Source organism: Tachysurus vachellii, chromosome 7, assembly GCF_030014155.1.
Source record: "Tachysurus vachellii isolate PV-2020 chromosome 7, HZAU_Pvac_v1, whole genome shotgun sequence".
In the NCBI taxonomy this organism is placed as follows: domain Eukaryota; kingdom Metazoa; phylum Chordata; class Actinopteri; order Siluriformes; family Bagridae; genus Tachysurus; species Tachysurus vachellii.
In genome coordinates this window covers 14,144,540-14,159,619 of record NC_083466.1, presented here as the reverse complement: position 1 = coordinate 14,159,619, position 15,080 = coordinate 14,144,540, and the positions used below count along the sequence as shown (strand labels likewise).

The following is a 15,080-nucleotide window of genomic DNA, read 5'->3' as shown; positions in this document are numbered from 1 at the left end:
TTTTCTACATGTCAATAAAATCAGAAAATCTGATAATTCATTTATTACAGAACAGTAAAAATCTAAATACTTTCAGAAAATAATGCCTTTAGGGGAAAAGGGAAAAATGGGAGGAATTAGATAAGCTCTACCAAATACAATATAAATGCATTGTTCACATCCGAACACTAGCTGGCAGCAGATAGCATTTTCAGTCACACTGCAAGTCTATGGGCCTGTTATATAATCCTGATAGATTATTTGCGTAGCAAAAACGTATGAGAAATTAACTTTCATGTCTAAACTGGGCTTGTGGAGGCTGCGGTTCTGTATTTGAGGATTTTAAAACTGCAATATTCTATGAAGGTTCACAATCATAGACGTCAATTATCGTCATTTACGTGGTAGAAAAACACAAGAAGCAAATCATTAGAAAAATAGATCTTAAGACCTATTACGTTTTATCGTCTAAAATCAGAACAGTCTGTAATGTTTGAGCACGCATACGTTCTTGGACATAGTATAGCAATTATTATTATTTCCTTTACAGGCCACGCCTACTTCTTAAATTGACGCAAATGAGTTCTTTAATCTTATTGGGTAATAGAAATGTCAATCACAGGAAAGGGGGCCGGCCTTTGAAGGCTGCTGTCACAAGAGGTAGTGAAACAGAGGTGGAAGTGTCGGGACTGCGGGAAACTACTCTGCGAGAAAAGGAGCAGTGACGTCGGGGGACAGACAGAAGAAGGGGACCGGAAGGTGTGACTACTTTCGCACTGGGTTTTTTTTTTTTTTTTTAAATATATATTTATATATATAAAGACAGCTTTTCAGTTTTCGGTTGAAGAAACAGGCCTTTTGAGATGGGCGACAAAGCGGGGACCAGGTAAGCAGAGTGTGTTTAGTTTCAGGGTCTCACGGTTAGAGGTGAGACAGACTTTGATGTCTGTTACATCTCTGACTCGGTATCTAAAGCTTGATACATTGTCTCGGGTGCGGTTACACACTGCCGAGCTGCTCTCATACACACACACACACACACACACACATACACACAGAGAGATACTAAAGTAACGAGATGTTTCCTGCAAACCGACCGACAAGCAACAGCAGCACCGACTGCTCCGTTTTTACAGCCTTTTAGGTTTTATAGGGAGGCGTCGTGAACTCGGAGCAACTTGTTTTTGTTTACACTGACTGTTTGTTTGTTTATTTATTTATTTAATTTAGAGTATATTTAAAAACAAAACAAAAATCAGGGCGTTACAATACAAAGACTGGTTAAACTGCATGCAGACTGCGGTCTGGTCCACACTGTGTGACTAGCAAAAGACTAAAGGGTGTATTTGTTTTGTTTGTTTGTTTATTTGTTTATTTATAAGGATTTTGCTGCTGTTGTATTTGTAAAGGGGAAAGAAAGCGGATGCTGCAGGCAGCGTGAGAATCATGTCGATCACTTCCTCAGTTTAGATAAAAGGCCTTGGTGTTTCCTGTGTAAAAACAATTTGATTTGGGTTAAAGACCCATTGGCTTTTTTATTTATTTATTTATTTATTAATACGTGTGTGTGTGTGTGTGTGTGTGTATAATATATAATTTATTTTTTTCTCCAAGCCCCAGATGTGCTGCATTAGACGTGGGTGAAGGTGTACGTGTACAGTTTGATGAGTAACTGAGCCATCCTTAGTTTAACTCCTACATCTGAGCTCCTTTATTACAAGGCTCAGTATTATAACTCCATTCAGTACCCATGCAGTATTACAAAACTAGGTATTCCTCTTTTTTTCTTTTTTTTTCGTGTTTTGACGTCACTTTATGACGTGTGGCGCACAAAGACACGCCCCCTCGCTCTGCATTTTTAAAATCCTACAGCTGTATAACTCTATAATAATTTTTTTTTTTTTTTTTAATTATTATCGTTTGTTTTTATTTATTTATTTATTTTTGAACGAGGAACTCTCTCTTTCCTGTGAGGACGTTCAAATTGTCCCATGGGAAGATGTGGCTAGGCTGAGCGTATTGTCCTGACCAGCTGTGTTATTACTAATCATGAAGGGTTGGAATAACAGAATAAAACACGTGCTTGGTGTTATTGGAAAGTAATCAAGGGCACGGCGGTGTAATGAGCTTACGGATCATTGAGAAGTGTTTATATTCTTAGTATTATATCACAACTTTTGTTTTTTTAATTATTTTATTAAAGGACATCCTGCATGTATAATAGCTCAGAGGTACACAAGACAAGATTTTTCTTTTATCACTTACGTTATTGCTACTAGGAACAGTTTTCGCCCACCAGCGTCTTTTTCCTCTCTTTAGTATAAGAGCACCAAGCCCAGTTTGCTCAGCCTGTCCTGAATATAAACCCAGTGCTTAAACCCGCTCTTTTACAAATTTCTGACAACGTTCACTCATTCCTAAATATCTTTTACAGACAGCTTCACCGTATCAAAAACTTTGATGTATTGTGCTGTTAAATATCAACATGTTTTGAAATCTGTTATTAACAGACTTTGATTATGATGTGCCTGTGAATGAGCTGTTACTATAGACGTTATAACATTTTATTGTGTGTAAAATAAACTTGGGATTTGAATTAGAGCCAGACTGCTGAAGAACGGTTAAGGGGAAAAAAAAAGAGTAATATCGAGCACCTTCTGACCTATGCTGGCCCGCACTGCTGGAACAGATGGGATCTGATAGATTTTCTCATCCAGTTCACTGACATTTTATGCTGTGAACACTTGCAGTGTTGAAGAATCTAATAAAATCCTTGCGTGTTGAACCCAGTGAATGTCAAAGTTTTTGCAAACCATGACAAGAAGCTTTCAGCGAGTCCATTTAATCACAGTTGAAGATATCAGTATCAGGTGCCGGGTGTTATTTAAAGCTCTGATATCTGCTTCGAATTGAACATAGAAAATAGAACACCCATAATTTAAACAGCAGGTCTCCATTGAAGTGAAGGTGAGTGAATGTTCTAAAAGATGATTCTCTGTATAAAATGTAATTATTAATTAGAATATAATTATTGAATTTTTCTTTTTGATGATGTACAAAGTTATATTTAGATAATTGGGTACGATTTAACCCCTCATTAGAAATATGTTACATAGGTGAGAACATCCACAGTGTAGTCATGTCATGTTAATGATTTTTGTTCCTAAAATCTAAATTTAGAATTTTTTTTATTTTTTTCCCCCCAACAGCAGTCAGAAAAAATAAGAATAAAAAAAAAAATCCTAACAGAAAGTCAATTCACTGAAGGGGAAAGGACACTGCACATGCAAGACACGCAGTTATGGTTGATTTTGCTTTATGACCACATTATGTAGGTGAGCTTGACCTTGGAATTCTTAAGCCAATAGAAAGTAAGTGAGCGAGAGCATAGTGTCTTTTGTTGGTAAAATAAAATAAAATAACTAAATTAAAGCTGGATATTTTATGGAGCTGCCTATTATATAGCAGACACCTCAGTCTGGATATTCTTCTTATTATAATTTAAAAACCAAGAGTCGCTAGTGTTTTGTGGTAAAATTCTGCTTTCTTTTCTCTCAGCCTGCTTGGATTTTCTTGTTTGCCATGTTGGCACCTGCAGTTAATCTAACATGGCAAGCCTGCATGACTGATTGTACAATAAAATCATTTCGCCTTTGTGTGCAGGGGGAGCTGTTGTTCATCACCACCCCCGACCAAAGCATCCAGTGCAGAACTAACTTTGCTTGAGCCTGTATTGATTGACACACTTTCATAGCACATTGCGTGTTGGAGGTGGAAGTGTCATCACCTCATCTGTGCCTCCGAATTAGATTCACAGACCACTAAATTTGTACCCATCACAAGTCATGCTAACTACAGCTTCAAACTTTAAAAGATCTGTTCTGAAACCCACTTACAGCATCATGGTATTAGCCATTTGATGCACTGGTAGTGTTTTTAGATTAGATTACACACACGCGCTCTCTCCTTTTCTCATGCTTGAAGGTTGTGGGTGCAGTGAAGTGTGGGTGTAGAGTGCATCTGGCTTACTTAACAATGGAGAATGCCTGTAGGCTACAGGAGATTCGGTTGGTTTGCTTTTCTAAACATGCTAAGCTGTCCACTTAACCTCTTTCCACCACAACAAAATCCTTCTTTTATCTCCCCGATTCGACCATCTTTCCCCATCTCGTTTATCATGGCTCAGTACTATCTCACAATTCTTAACCAGTCTTCTGTATAAGATGATTAATCAGTGTAAGACTTCCTGTGCTCCTGGGATACATCAGTATGCCTTCTGCAAAGCAAATCTGTAACTTATTAGATATTAAACTTGTCACACCTGAGTGCTCATTGACCTTTAAGTCTGGTTGTATCATTCTCAGGCAGTGGAGGAGCAAAGCTCACTACACACCTTCATGTTTTGTTTTTAACTAACACAAATATCAGCTATGAAAGGCCATGGGACTTGGCTGAGGTGTATCGGATGTTAGACTCAAGACAGCGTTTGTCTAATCTTAACCTGTACAATTACAGGCAGCTTGCTCCCACTGTTTCGTCAGATTCCTGTTTCACCTCAAGATTCGAGGACTTGCATGTGCCGAGATGCTTATTTGACTTACCATAGGCTTCATGTCCACTTGAACCAGACTGGACATTCAAATCTGTAATTTAAGGCATTTAAGATGTTCTGCTTGCACATCTGCTGTTCACTAGGTGTTGTTTTTTCTTTTCCTGAAGCATTAAACGCGAGATGATACGAGTCATTAATGATGCATTAATGATGCGAGTATAAATTTAGGATAATTAAAATAAACTGGAAATAAAACTGTTTGCTCCGATTAATTGCGACAGTTAAGGTCACCATTCAATGTAACCACGGCAAATCATCTGGCGTCAGATATGGAAGATGCACTGATAGAACTTTCAACCGATCGAACCCTGAGGACGGCATTTGACGGCAAGACGCTGGATGAGTTCTGGTTTGCTGTCGCGCTGGAATATCCACAGCTGTCGAAAGCCGCGTTGGATGTACTCATGCAATTTGGCTCAACATATTGGGGGGGTCGCGGGTCTACAGCAGTCTAATATTGGGGGTTGCGGTCTGAAAAGTTTGGGAACCCCTGGTTTAGCACACAATCAGCCATGCCATGGTGTACCTGCATGTTTTGATGTATTGTGCTGCTGCAACTTGATTGGCTGATCAGTAATGGCATGAATGTGTGTAAGTGTTCCTAATAAAATGGATGATGAGTTTATATAATTAATGTCTATAAATTACATGTTACATGTGTTCTAATACACATGGCTGAACACTGTTATCTCCAAGACTGATGAGCTGGAAGTAGGATAATACAGTCTCCAGTGTGTCACACTTCATGGACCTTTTGAAATATGCTTCTTATTACTATACAGAGAGGAAATGTAAGATTTTTTTAAAATGTTTTTACTCTCTAAAATTCTCAGTAGCAGTTCTTAAGTTTTCTGCTTACTTCTGCTGATGATTATAATTAGTGATGGACTGGAATGGTTATTTTAATGATTGATGCAGATATCTAGAAAGTGATTTGGCCGATATAAAGCACATTTAATTCTAACTAAATGGACATTTATTGTGCGTAATATTTATTTCATATTCTTTTGAAGCACTTGGAAAATACACAAGATATTTTCCAATAAACAAATACTAATAAATAATAAAAAATAAATTTTGTAGATTCTCCTTGTATCTGTTTAAACATCTACAGAAATTAAAGATTTGAAGTGTTGTCTCTGTAAAGTAGTCCCAGAGAGGATTAGTTTTCTGTCCAGTCATTCAGCACATTAAAAAGCTAGTGATGTCTAGTCACATTTAACAGTCTGTAAGAAGCTCACACCTCACAAATATCGGCTGATGGGTCAGCCTTGGAGATGCATCAGTCTACCACTAATAACAATACGGTGAAAATTATAAAGTGAAATCCTCTAGCCCCTTGCTTTGTTCGGTCATTCATGGAGATGCAGGAAATGAGAGGTGATCAAGACTGATGGTTGCAAAGCAATGATGATGTAGAGATCTGCTTTAATCTTTTTGGAATTTATATTAAATGTTGCTTAAATGCAAGATGCAATCCAATTACAGTGGATTATTATAGCTGTGTGTGTGGGGTCACTGGGCTGGGGAAAGAGGTGATCAGAAGCGGTTATGTCTCATCCACATTCACCTGGTGTGGCTTTAGGTTTTGTTTCCAGCCCGACTCCACTCCTTTAGACAGTTGAGCTTGGTGTGGCTTTAATTTGGATGGAATGAAAATCTCTAGTCACAACAGGCTTCTGTGGATACAGTTGCTAACCTCTGCTCTGAAGGATACAAAAAACAGCTCTAAATACCAAAGGGAATGTCCACATTTTATATAGAGATGTTGCAGTTATACTGTATTTGTAATAGCACCATATATTTTGTTTATACACTGCTGATATGTTTACAGCATTTTTTTACACATTCTTGAGACTTCCAAGATGCCAAGGAATACCAGTCTGAGGTATATATTGTGCAGATTTATAGTGTAATGTATAAGTTGTATATGTCTTCAATAAGCTTTACTGAGCTTCTGCCGCAGTTCTTCTGGAGACTTCGGTGCAATTGCTTATATTTTTTAACACAATACCCAGCATTCTTTTTCAAGTGTGTCACCTGAAAATGGACTATGACTTTGTATTGTGTGAATCAATTAAATTATTATTTGGGTTTAATGTATTATACTTTTTTTTTTTTTTTTTTTGGTGCTAAAATCACATTCTCCTATCTCACTCTACGACTATTTTAAATAATCATGCTAAAGGACAAATGATGTGCTTGGAATAGTAGAAATGAGATGATTTTAAGCTTGTCTTACACCAATGTAAATCATTAGGCAAACCTTCAAGGTCAGGATGAAGTCAGAATTGGAAGAATATGAATATCATACTTGGCTACCTGTGTTAGCATTGCCTGGTCTTACTGCTTGACTGAAATTCTCTACTTTGTACAAATATATTTTTTGCTTGTCTTTGTTTCACTTTTTTCGCCACGCTCTCCTCTGTCTCCAGCATAAACAGCCCTTTCTCTGTCTCTCTGTAAGTAGATGACCCTCCTAACCTCTGAGGCTTCATCACTCATCACCATAGTAACTGGCTTGTCCACCACCAGTAAAAGGCTGCATACTCGTATTGTGTTGTGAAAAAAGTGTTTGCTCCCATCTGCTTTTTAAGTGTAAAGCACGGAATGGAATAGCTGATGGAAAGGCTTTATGGCAACAATGTTTTCTTACACACCTTAATGCATTCATGCACGTGCTTCAGAACATAGAAATCACTCCTGCTTTGCTTCACAAAAGTCACACGCTCGCACATCTGTCTAATAAAGATGTCGGGTACAAACAACATTTCCTGGATGCATCTTTTACACAAGCTTTCATTGCTCTCGTTTAACGGGCCTCGTTCATGAGAGCTCTCATCGTGTTCGAGAACACCACCAGGAAATGCAAGTTTGTTTATTTGAACGAGGTTATGTCAGTTAACTTTGTTATGGTTAGAATCCCTGGCAGCTAGTGGTACAAATGTATTCATACATGCGGCTGGAACTGTGTCACTACATTTTCTCTTAACATGGTATATGTGAGTGTAGTGGGAGGGGAGGAAAGGGGGGGCTTGGGGGGGTCAGCCTTTGTGTCATTTTGTGTAGAAGTTCAGTAACATGTAAATAAATAAGATAAAATGTAGGCTGTGTGAACATGAGCTGTTTTTAAAGGAGATTAATATATATATATATAATATAAAGGAGATATATATATATATATAGATAGATAGATAGATAGATGGATAGATTTTTTTTTTTTTCAAAGTTTGTGTGGGTATGGAGGTGGTAGCTCAGTGGTTAAATTGTTGAACGACATATCGGAAGGTCATAAATGAGAAATGTAAGTCGCTCTGGATAAGGGCATCTGTCATGCCTAAATGTAAATGTGTGAAGGCCGTTTTTAAAAAAAAAAAAAAAAAAATCATGTCACTTGGCCATCGTATAGTCATGGGTAAAGATTTACATTGTGGAATGACTGTAAACTTATGTTTAAAGCAACAGTTGCCTCATGTAAACAGATCAACACTTAAAATAGTGTGCAACTCTTGACTGTGGAGTCAAGTTTAACACAGAGTCGTCAGCCGAATTGCCATTCTTACACCAAACAATATTAAGAAGTGAAGCCACTTCAAAGCCTTCGCTCCCAAATACACTCACACACATCGATCAACTACAGTAAGTGTAGAGTGCAGGGTTGGCTTTCATAGACGCCTCATGGGGTGCTGTGAATCTTCCTTTCATTAAACCTGACGAAATAATTAATAATAAAATAGTTTTGCTTGTTCAGGTCCCTGGTGGTCTAGTAATGATTACACTAGCAAGTATATTGAGGAACATGCCTTTTATAGAGCAGTATGTTCTACATCAGCAAAGCCACTGACTCGCATACACATGCTTGTGTGCTGATTGAATTTGATGCAGTATACCCAAACTTGTGAAGGGGTCGGACACAGTTTAGGCTTGCTGTGATTGACTGACTGAGTTAGAGACTGACTGACTGCATGCACGTGTGTACACATTCGTGAAAATGCATTTAAATGTCTGATTTCAACACTGTAATACATCTGTACTCTTCAAACAGCTACTTAATATTATAAATTCATCTAATTTCTTAAACCAGGTGCAGTGGACTTGTGTGGATCTTTGGCTGCATCTCCAGTGACTTCCTATTTACTTTTAAGTGTCAAGAGAAATTTTGGCAGTGTCATGAGCTGAAAGTAGAGACTCGTGTCTCAGACTTGAAGGTTAATTCTCACATTATGGAAAGCAGAAGCCCAAAAGAATGGCTCTGTTAGAAATATTTGCCCACAGTGGGAAGCAGCTATGGAAAAAAACCATTTATCAGTGCAGCACATCACTGACGTAAAAAGATTTGTTGCTAAGGAGAAAAGATTTTAAGTTGAGGCAAGTTGTATAAAGGTCCAATTTAAAGAGCTGACATTTTCAGGTAGTTTGCAGATGTTCCTCTTATGTGCCACAACACTTCAGTCTATTCAAATGTGAGAATTTGATGTTTGGGTAGATTTCACACAGCACAACTTTAGGTCAAAAGGTAAAAGTTGACTCTTCAGAGGTGATCACACAGTGATGATGTATGTACATCTGCTTAGAGGTGAATAGATCTGTTGCTACTGGCAACTTAGGATTTTATATGCGTATGTGTGATTAAGAGTGATAAGTGATCATACCCGGAGATCCGCAGCATTTCCCATGCCTTCATCTCAAGACAATAGAAAACATGTATTGTATTCAGTAGCAGAGAAAAGAAGTTACTTTTTTTTTTCCTTTAAGACCTGGATTTCCTGAATTTCATGTAAGTTTTTGTATATAACTAAATACAGCATTGAGCTTATGCTGTGCAGAAGTAATATACAGAAAAAAGCTTTAGGGATCATTTCTGTGTCTGGGAAAACATTTGTATCTCTTACCGAAACTTGTCTTGCTAATAGCTTATGAAACAACCCATGTTTGACATGTTTTCACTTTATTACATTATTAGAATCCAACTAAAATACCTAAAAATACCTAACTAAAATATTCAAGTGACATGAGCAGATTTCCTCTTGCTTGTTTGAATGCAAAATCAAGCAGGCTATGCACAGGACATCTTATCACTACTGGGGTTACAAACCTTTTAGAATTATTGCAAAATTGTCTTGTATTGCATCTTTGTTCAATTCATCAGACGGCCAATAAATGCCACTTAAAGTACTTCATTTTGACCACCAGCAGCAGCAGCACAGTGACCTTTTAGTGAACTTTTCTGATCTTTCTGGAACATAACAAAGCCAAAACGTATATTACATCTGTTAAATTATTATTAGGTGATTATTGTTCATCATTTATAATGAATAGTTCTCTAACTTACACAGTCTTCTTAGCTAGAAAGTTTGACAGAAGTATGAGAAGGAATGAACTTGATGGATGAGGAACTATGGAGCATAAGAACAATATACATAGACTTAAACAACTTTAAGTCCAGTGATGGATACATTTGTGTATTTGGCTTAAAAAAAAAAAAAAAGAGTGGCAGAAATCAGTGCATTGTTACTCCAGGCCCTTTATGCTGATTTTCATCCACGTTGTACTTTTTGCAAATTTCTGACGTCAAGAAACGTCACACACCGAACACACGCCATCTGATTTTAATGCAATTTGAAACCACACGAGATGCGGCTTGGAAAACGTCTGATTTCATGTCCTTTCTTTTTGTATCAACTGCAGAAAATATTTTCTTTTCAAATTACCTATGCATAAGAAATCAGAATTGAGCACAGCCTCACTCATGCTTTTGGCACATTTACTACTCTTATCCATCATAATTTTCTTCTTTTGTCCATTTTTTTTCTCTTCCGTCTTCCTTATAGGCACACTTTTTTTTTTTTTGCCTTGTGGCTTGCTGGAATTTGCATCCACTGTGACTTTACATACTGATTATATGTTTTTATAGTCTGATTTGACTGCATGTTGTTCTACAGTATCTTTTTGTTCTGGGACGATGCTTGTTTTTCCTTTTTTACTTGATTTAGTTTTTTTCCTGCATTGGTAGATCCACTGGTCCCTATTTTTACTGATAGAGACATAAACGTATGTAAATATCCTCCTGATTATTTTCCAAGAAGACATCAGTTTCTTTTGCATCATTTCTCCTGACATTAAAGTTTAATACTTTGTTCCTGTTTATAAGAGGCTAAATTTTAAGATTGTTCTAAGCTGTTGATAAAGACCTGATGGCTTAACAGTTTTTGTATTATTCATGAAGTCCATAATTCAATCAAGGAATAGGAATTAAAATGGCAATATAAGGAATCTTTTCTGCAGTTTGTATTATTGCATAGTTGTCAAGTGAGTAGCATTGCTGGTTATTGTTATTGTCGCAGTTTAATATGGGTTCGTATGGGGTTTTTTCCAGGTTCTTCATTTTCTTTCTACCTCCTTAAGAACATGCTGGAAGTAGATTTGGTGTGTGTATGTGTGTGTCTGTCCAATCCAAGGTATATTCCTGTCCAGATATTTTTACTGAAGGTGAATGAATGTGCCTTTTATCACAGTTATTGTCATTGTTAGTGATGTGCAGAATTGTGTACTGTGGAGTCTAATCAGTACACAGCACACTATGTTCTTGTTGATTTTAAATATTCTTCTAGCTTGCACTGACTTGTCAGTGTTGGGTCAAGTAGGCCTTTGGAAGTTTGGTTTAAAAAGATTTTTTTCATGCTCAATGGAGAGCAAACATTTGAGTCACTCTTGTCAGTGTTGGTCAATCAGTCAAGCTCTTGCCCAAGCCATCAAGTGATGAGTTAAAATGTTTTTTTCATTGAGAAAAGACAGCATTTCTTTATTACAAGTGTATAACATCTCATTCCAAATCCATGGCTATTAATGAGTTGAGTTGTTTTTTTCTCCTTTGCAGTTCTAAAAGCCATCATGCTTCTGAAAAGTCTTTTCAGTAGATTTTGAATGTACTAGAGGTTGGACATTAATATCTGGAAAGAAAGCTTGATGTAAAGAGTTCCAGTTTGTGCCAAAGGTGTTCATTGGGGTAAAGTACGGGGATCTGTGCAGGCCATTCAAGTTGTTCTACTCCAACATTGTGACAACAACGAGGACATGGTGTGCTTCCAACTTTGTGACAACAGCTTGTGGGGGACTCGCATTTATTTGTTGAATTGTAGGTTATAAATCCTCCAAACTTCTTTTTGAGATGCAGAAGTTCAGCTCTCCATGGGTTGAAAATTTCTACTGAAGTAGCTCCATAGCTAACAAACATACTGGCTAGTCAGGGTGAATCTATCCTGAGATAAATAATTTGCTATTGTACTGATAAGCTGAATCCATGGCATAAAACTAAGAAAACGTCTGAAAAGGGATGAAAATATTTTGTGGGATGTTTTTTTACTCAAACCAGCTTTAGCCCTATGGCTTTTAGTCCCAGTTCTACTTGGAAACACATGCTGATGAGCAGCTGATAAGTTGAATTGCTTTACAAATTAGAAGCATTAAATATGGCATACAGTGACTGAAAGCTTTAGTCCCAAAGTGCTCACTGTTTAGATGCATAAGCAAATGGGTGTGGAAAGCTGATGATGTGCTGCATAGTGATTCATCTTCAACACGTCCTGTAGAACATCCCAAAATGGTGTACTAATTCTTCTGAAGATATTTCTTTGTGAACTTCGATATGTGCTTTGACTTATTTACTCCATTTTCAGCTGCCTAACGAAGATCTGCAGGTTTTTTCTACAGTCAGTTGGTATTTAGCGACAACCATGATTCTTTCTCTTTATTCTCTTGCTCACACTCTCCTTACTCTTTCTCACTCTCTCTTTACTCTCTCTTCTCTTTACTCCTAACTAGAGCCTTAGCTTTGAGAATTCTGTCAAATAGTTTCCCCTTAGTCTCATTAGACCAGAACACATTTAATCACCTGGTTTTAAGTGTTTTGATTTGTTTTCCACTTGTTGGTTCCCATATCACATTAATTAATAATGACTTTGTTTTATCATGGGTGTGTAGATTTTATTTATTTATTTATTTTTAAATAAAGCCTGTACATAATTTTAATACTAATTAAATTGTGACCATTGCATCTAGAAGAGGTTCAGAAAGCTACAGCACAATGTTTAACAGAATTTGCTGAGTGTGCAAACTATGCTTTTTCTGTCCCGCATTATAGAACATATATAATGGTTCTTTCTGTATCTCCTCTCGCGCGCACACACACAGGCGCACAGTCACACAACAGGCTACAGGAACATACACACAGCTTTGGTGACGCAGGCAGTATATTTGGAAAGGAAAGGAAAGCAACGGATGGCTGACCTGACCTCCTACCCCCCATATTCACGCTACTAGTGTGCTTGTGTGTATGCTTATGTGAGTGTGAACTGAACCCCCTTCTGAGCCCTGGTTTGTTTGAATTCTCAGGCCTTAGATTTTTTGATGTTTCTGTTATTTGTGCTGCTCTTGTAAGCGCAGTGTATATAAACAGTCTATTCATGCTAGCTCTATTTTTCTGTCTATGTTCTCTGCCTGTTAATTATATGTACAGTATAAATGTGTGAATTATGCCTTGAAATGTGAGCTAGGACTGGACTTAATGGGGAAGTTGCAAAATCCACAAATGTTGTGCTCTTAGTGGTTGGGCAGTTTGATTATAATGAAATGGGTTTATAATGTGAGGGAAGTAACATCAGCCCTGAGACCTCCTTTTAATCATGATTCTTTTAGGATTAATCCTGTCTGTCAATAATGCAGTGCAGTAAATGCTGTGTGTGTCCAATCTACATCTGTGGAATTTTGAACACTGAATGTAAAGTTCTCAGATCATATATATATATGTAATGGTCAAGAATTATAAGCAGACATCAGTATTGTACACTTAAATGTACACTTTCCGGAAGCTCTCATATGACCTTGCTGTCTAAGATTTCAGCCTGTTATCAATAATCAAGGTTCAAAGTCTGATTATGCCCCACTGATCTGCAGTCAGCTCAGAGAGCAAAAGAGATTACAGATGAACTGTATGTCCTTGAAAAAATTGAGTGATTATTGCCCCTGATACCTTACTGTATGCTTCATGAATTCAGTTTTCATTTGTAATGGTGTGAGAGTAAGAGAGCTGTATTCTGACCGTATCCAGGGATCAATTCCCCCAAAAAAGTAGTGTTGAAGAATGTGGAAAATGGCACATTTTCCACAGTGTAATTGAAATTTTTATTTTTCATATTTTTGTAAATTCCTGCAAAGTCTATTATATACTACTGTCACAGTCTATTCAGTTACTGCATTCAAAACTGTGACGGCATTTTTAACCAACAAACACTGCTTGCACAGCAGATGAGGTATTTTTTGTGCAAAATGTAAGCACTTCTAAAGCTTTAATAATAAAATATGCCAAATGCATTCCAGGTAATCAAAATACATTTATTTTTAAAAATGTATGCAGTCAGGTTTAAAAGATGTTTAAAAGATTTAAAATCTTTTAAAGATGAGCTTGACTCTGTACTCTCTGAGCATCTTAGTAGGAACACTTCACTGATGCTGGGTAGTGTTTCACTTTGTTCTCAAGATGTTGGAAATCTAACTTTGAGATGCTGCTCCATGTTTAAATGATTACATCACACAATTCCTGCAGATTTTTCAGGAACAGGTTCATACTGTGAATCTGCAGTTCTACCCACATCCCAAAGGTGTTCTACTGGATTCAGAGCTGGTTACTGGGAACAACGCTGAAGAACCCTGAACTTATTGTCATGTTCCTTAGATGCCTTGTGACATGGTACATTATCATGCTGGAATAAGAGAGTAAATTTTGGGGATGAAGGGATGCGCATGTTCAGCAACAATACTCATATAGTCTGTGGCTTTCAAATGATGATTGATTGGTATTAAAAGCCTAGAATTCCAACATCTCCACCAACCTGCACAGTTGACACAAAGTAGATTGGGTTCATGGATTCATGCTGTTGAAGCCAAAGTCTGACCATCTGTGTGCCTCTGGACAGCTGCAGACTGGAAAAACATAGCTTGGTCTGATGAATCAGTTTCTACAGGGGAGTATGTGCCCACTACAGCCTCAGCATTCTGTCCTTGACTGTAAGAAGCAGAACTTGCCATGGTCTTCTACAGCTGTAGTCCTTCTGTCTCAATGATCAAGACATCATTTATTCAGAGACGCTTTACTGCTCACCACAATTGAGTTGATATCTGAGTTACTGTAAATCAAACTGGTCTGTCCAATCTCGACTGATCTCTCTCATCACAGAACTGCCATTTTTTTCTTTATTTCAACACTCTTAACAAGATTAAACCCTAGAGAGTGTGTGTGTAAGGCCCAGGAAATCATCAGCCAGTCTGGCAAAATCTATCATGGCACAATAATAATCCCTAACATTACATTCATGCCTATTCTTGATGGTTGATGTGAACGTTACCTGAATCTTCTGGCCGTATCTCCATGATTTAATGCATTGTGCTGCTGCCACACGACTGGCTGATTAGATACTTTATTAGATGTTCCTAA

At 37.4% G+C, this 15,080-nt stretch overlaps 1 protein-coding gene across 2 annotated transcripts in view; it reads left to right on the top strand.

Moving 5' to 3' along the window:
* Positions 1-656: 656 nt before the first annotated feature.
* The window catches only part of arrb2b (arrestin, beta 2b), a 39,590-nt gene continuing 25,166 nt past the window's right edge, over positions 657-15,080 (top strand). Inside the window, exon 1 of one of the 2 annotated variants that reach the window (XM_060874492.1) lies at positions 657-865. In XM_060874492.1, coding sequence (XP_060730475.1) covers positions 843-865 — 23 coding nt within the window. In that variant the 5' untranslated portion in view covers positions 657-842. The remainder of the gene's footprint in view (positions 866-15,080) is intronic. The other variant, XM_060874491.1, reaches the window with a different exon arrangement.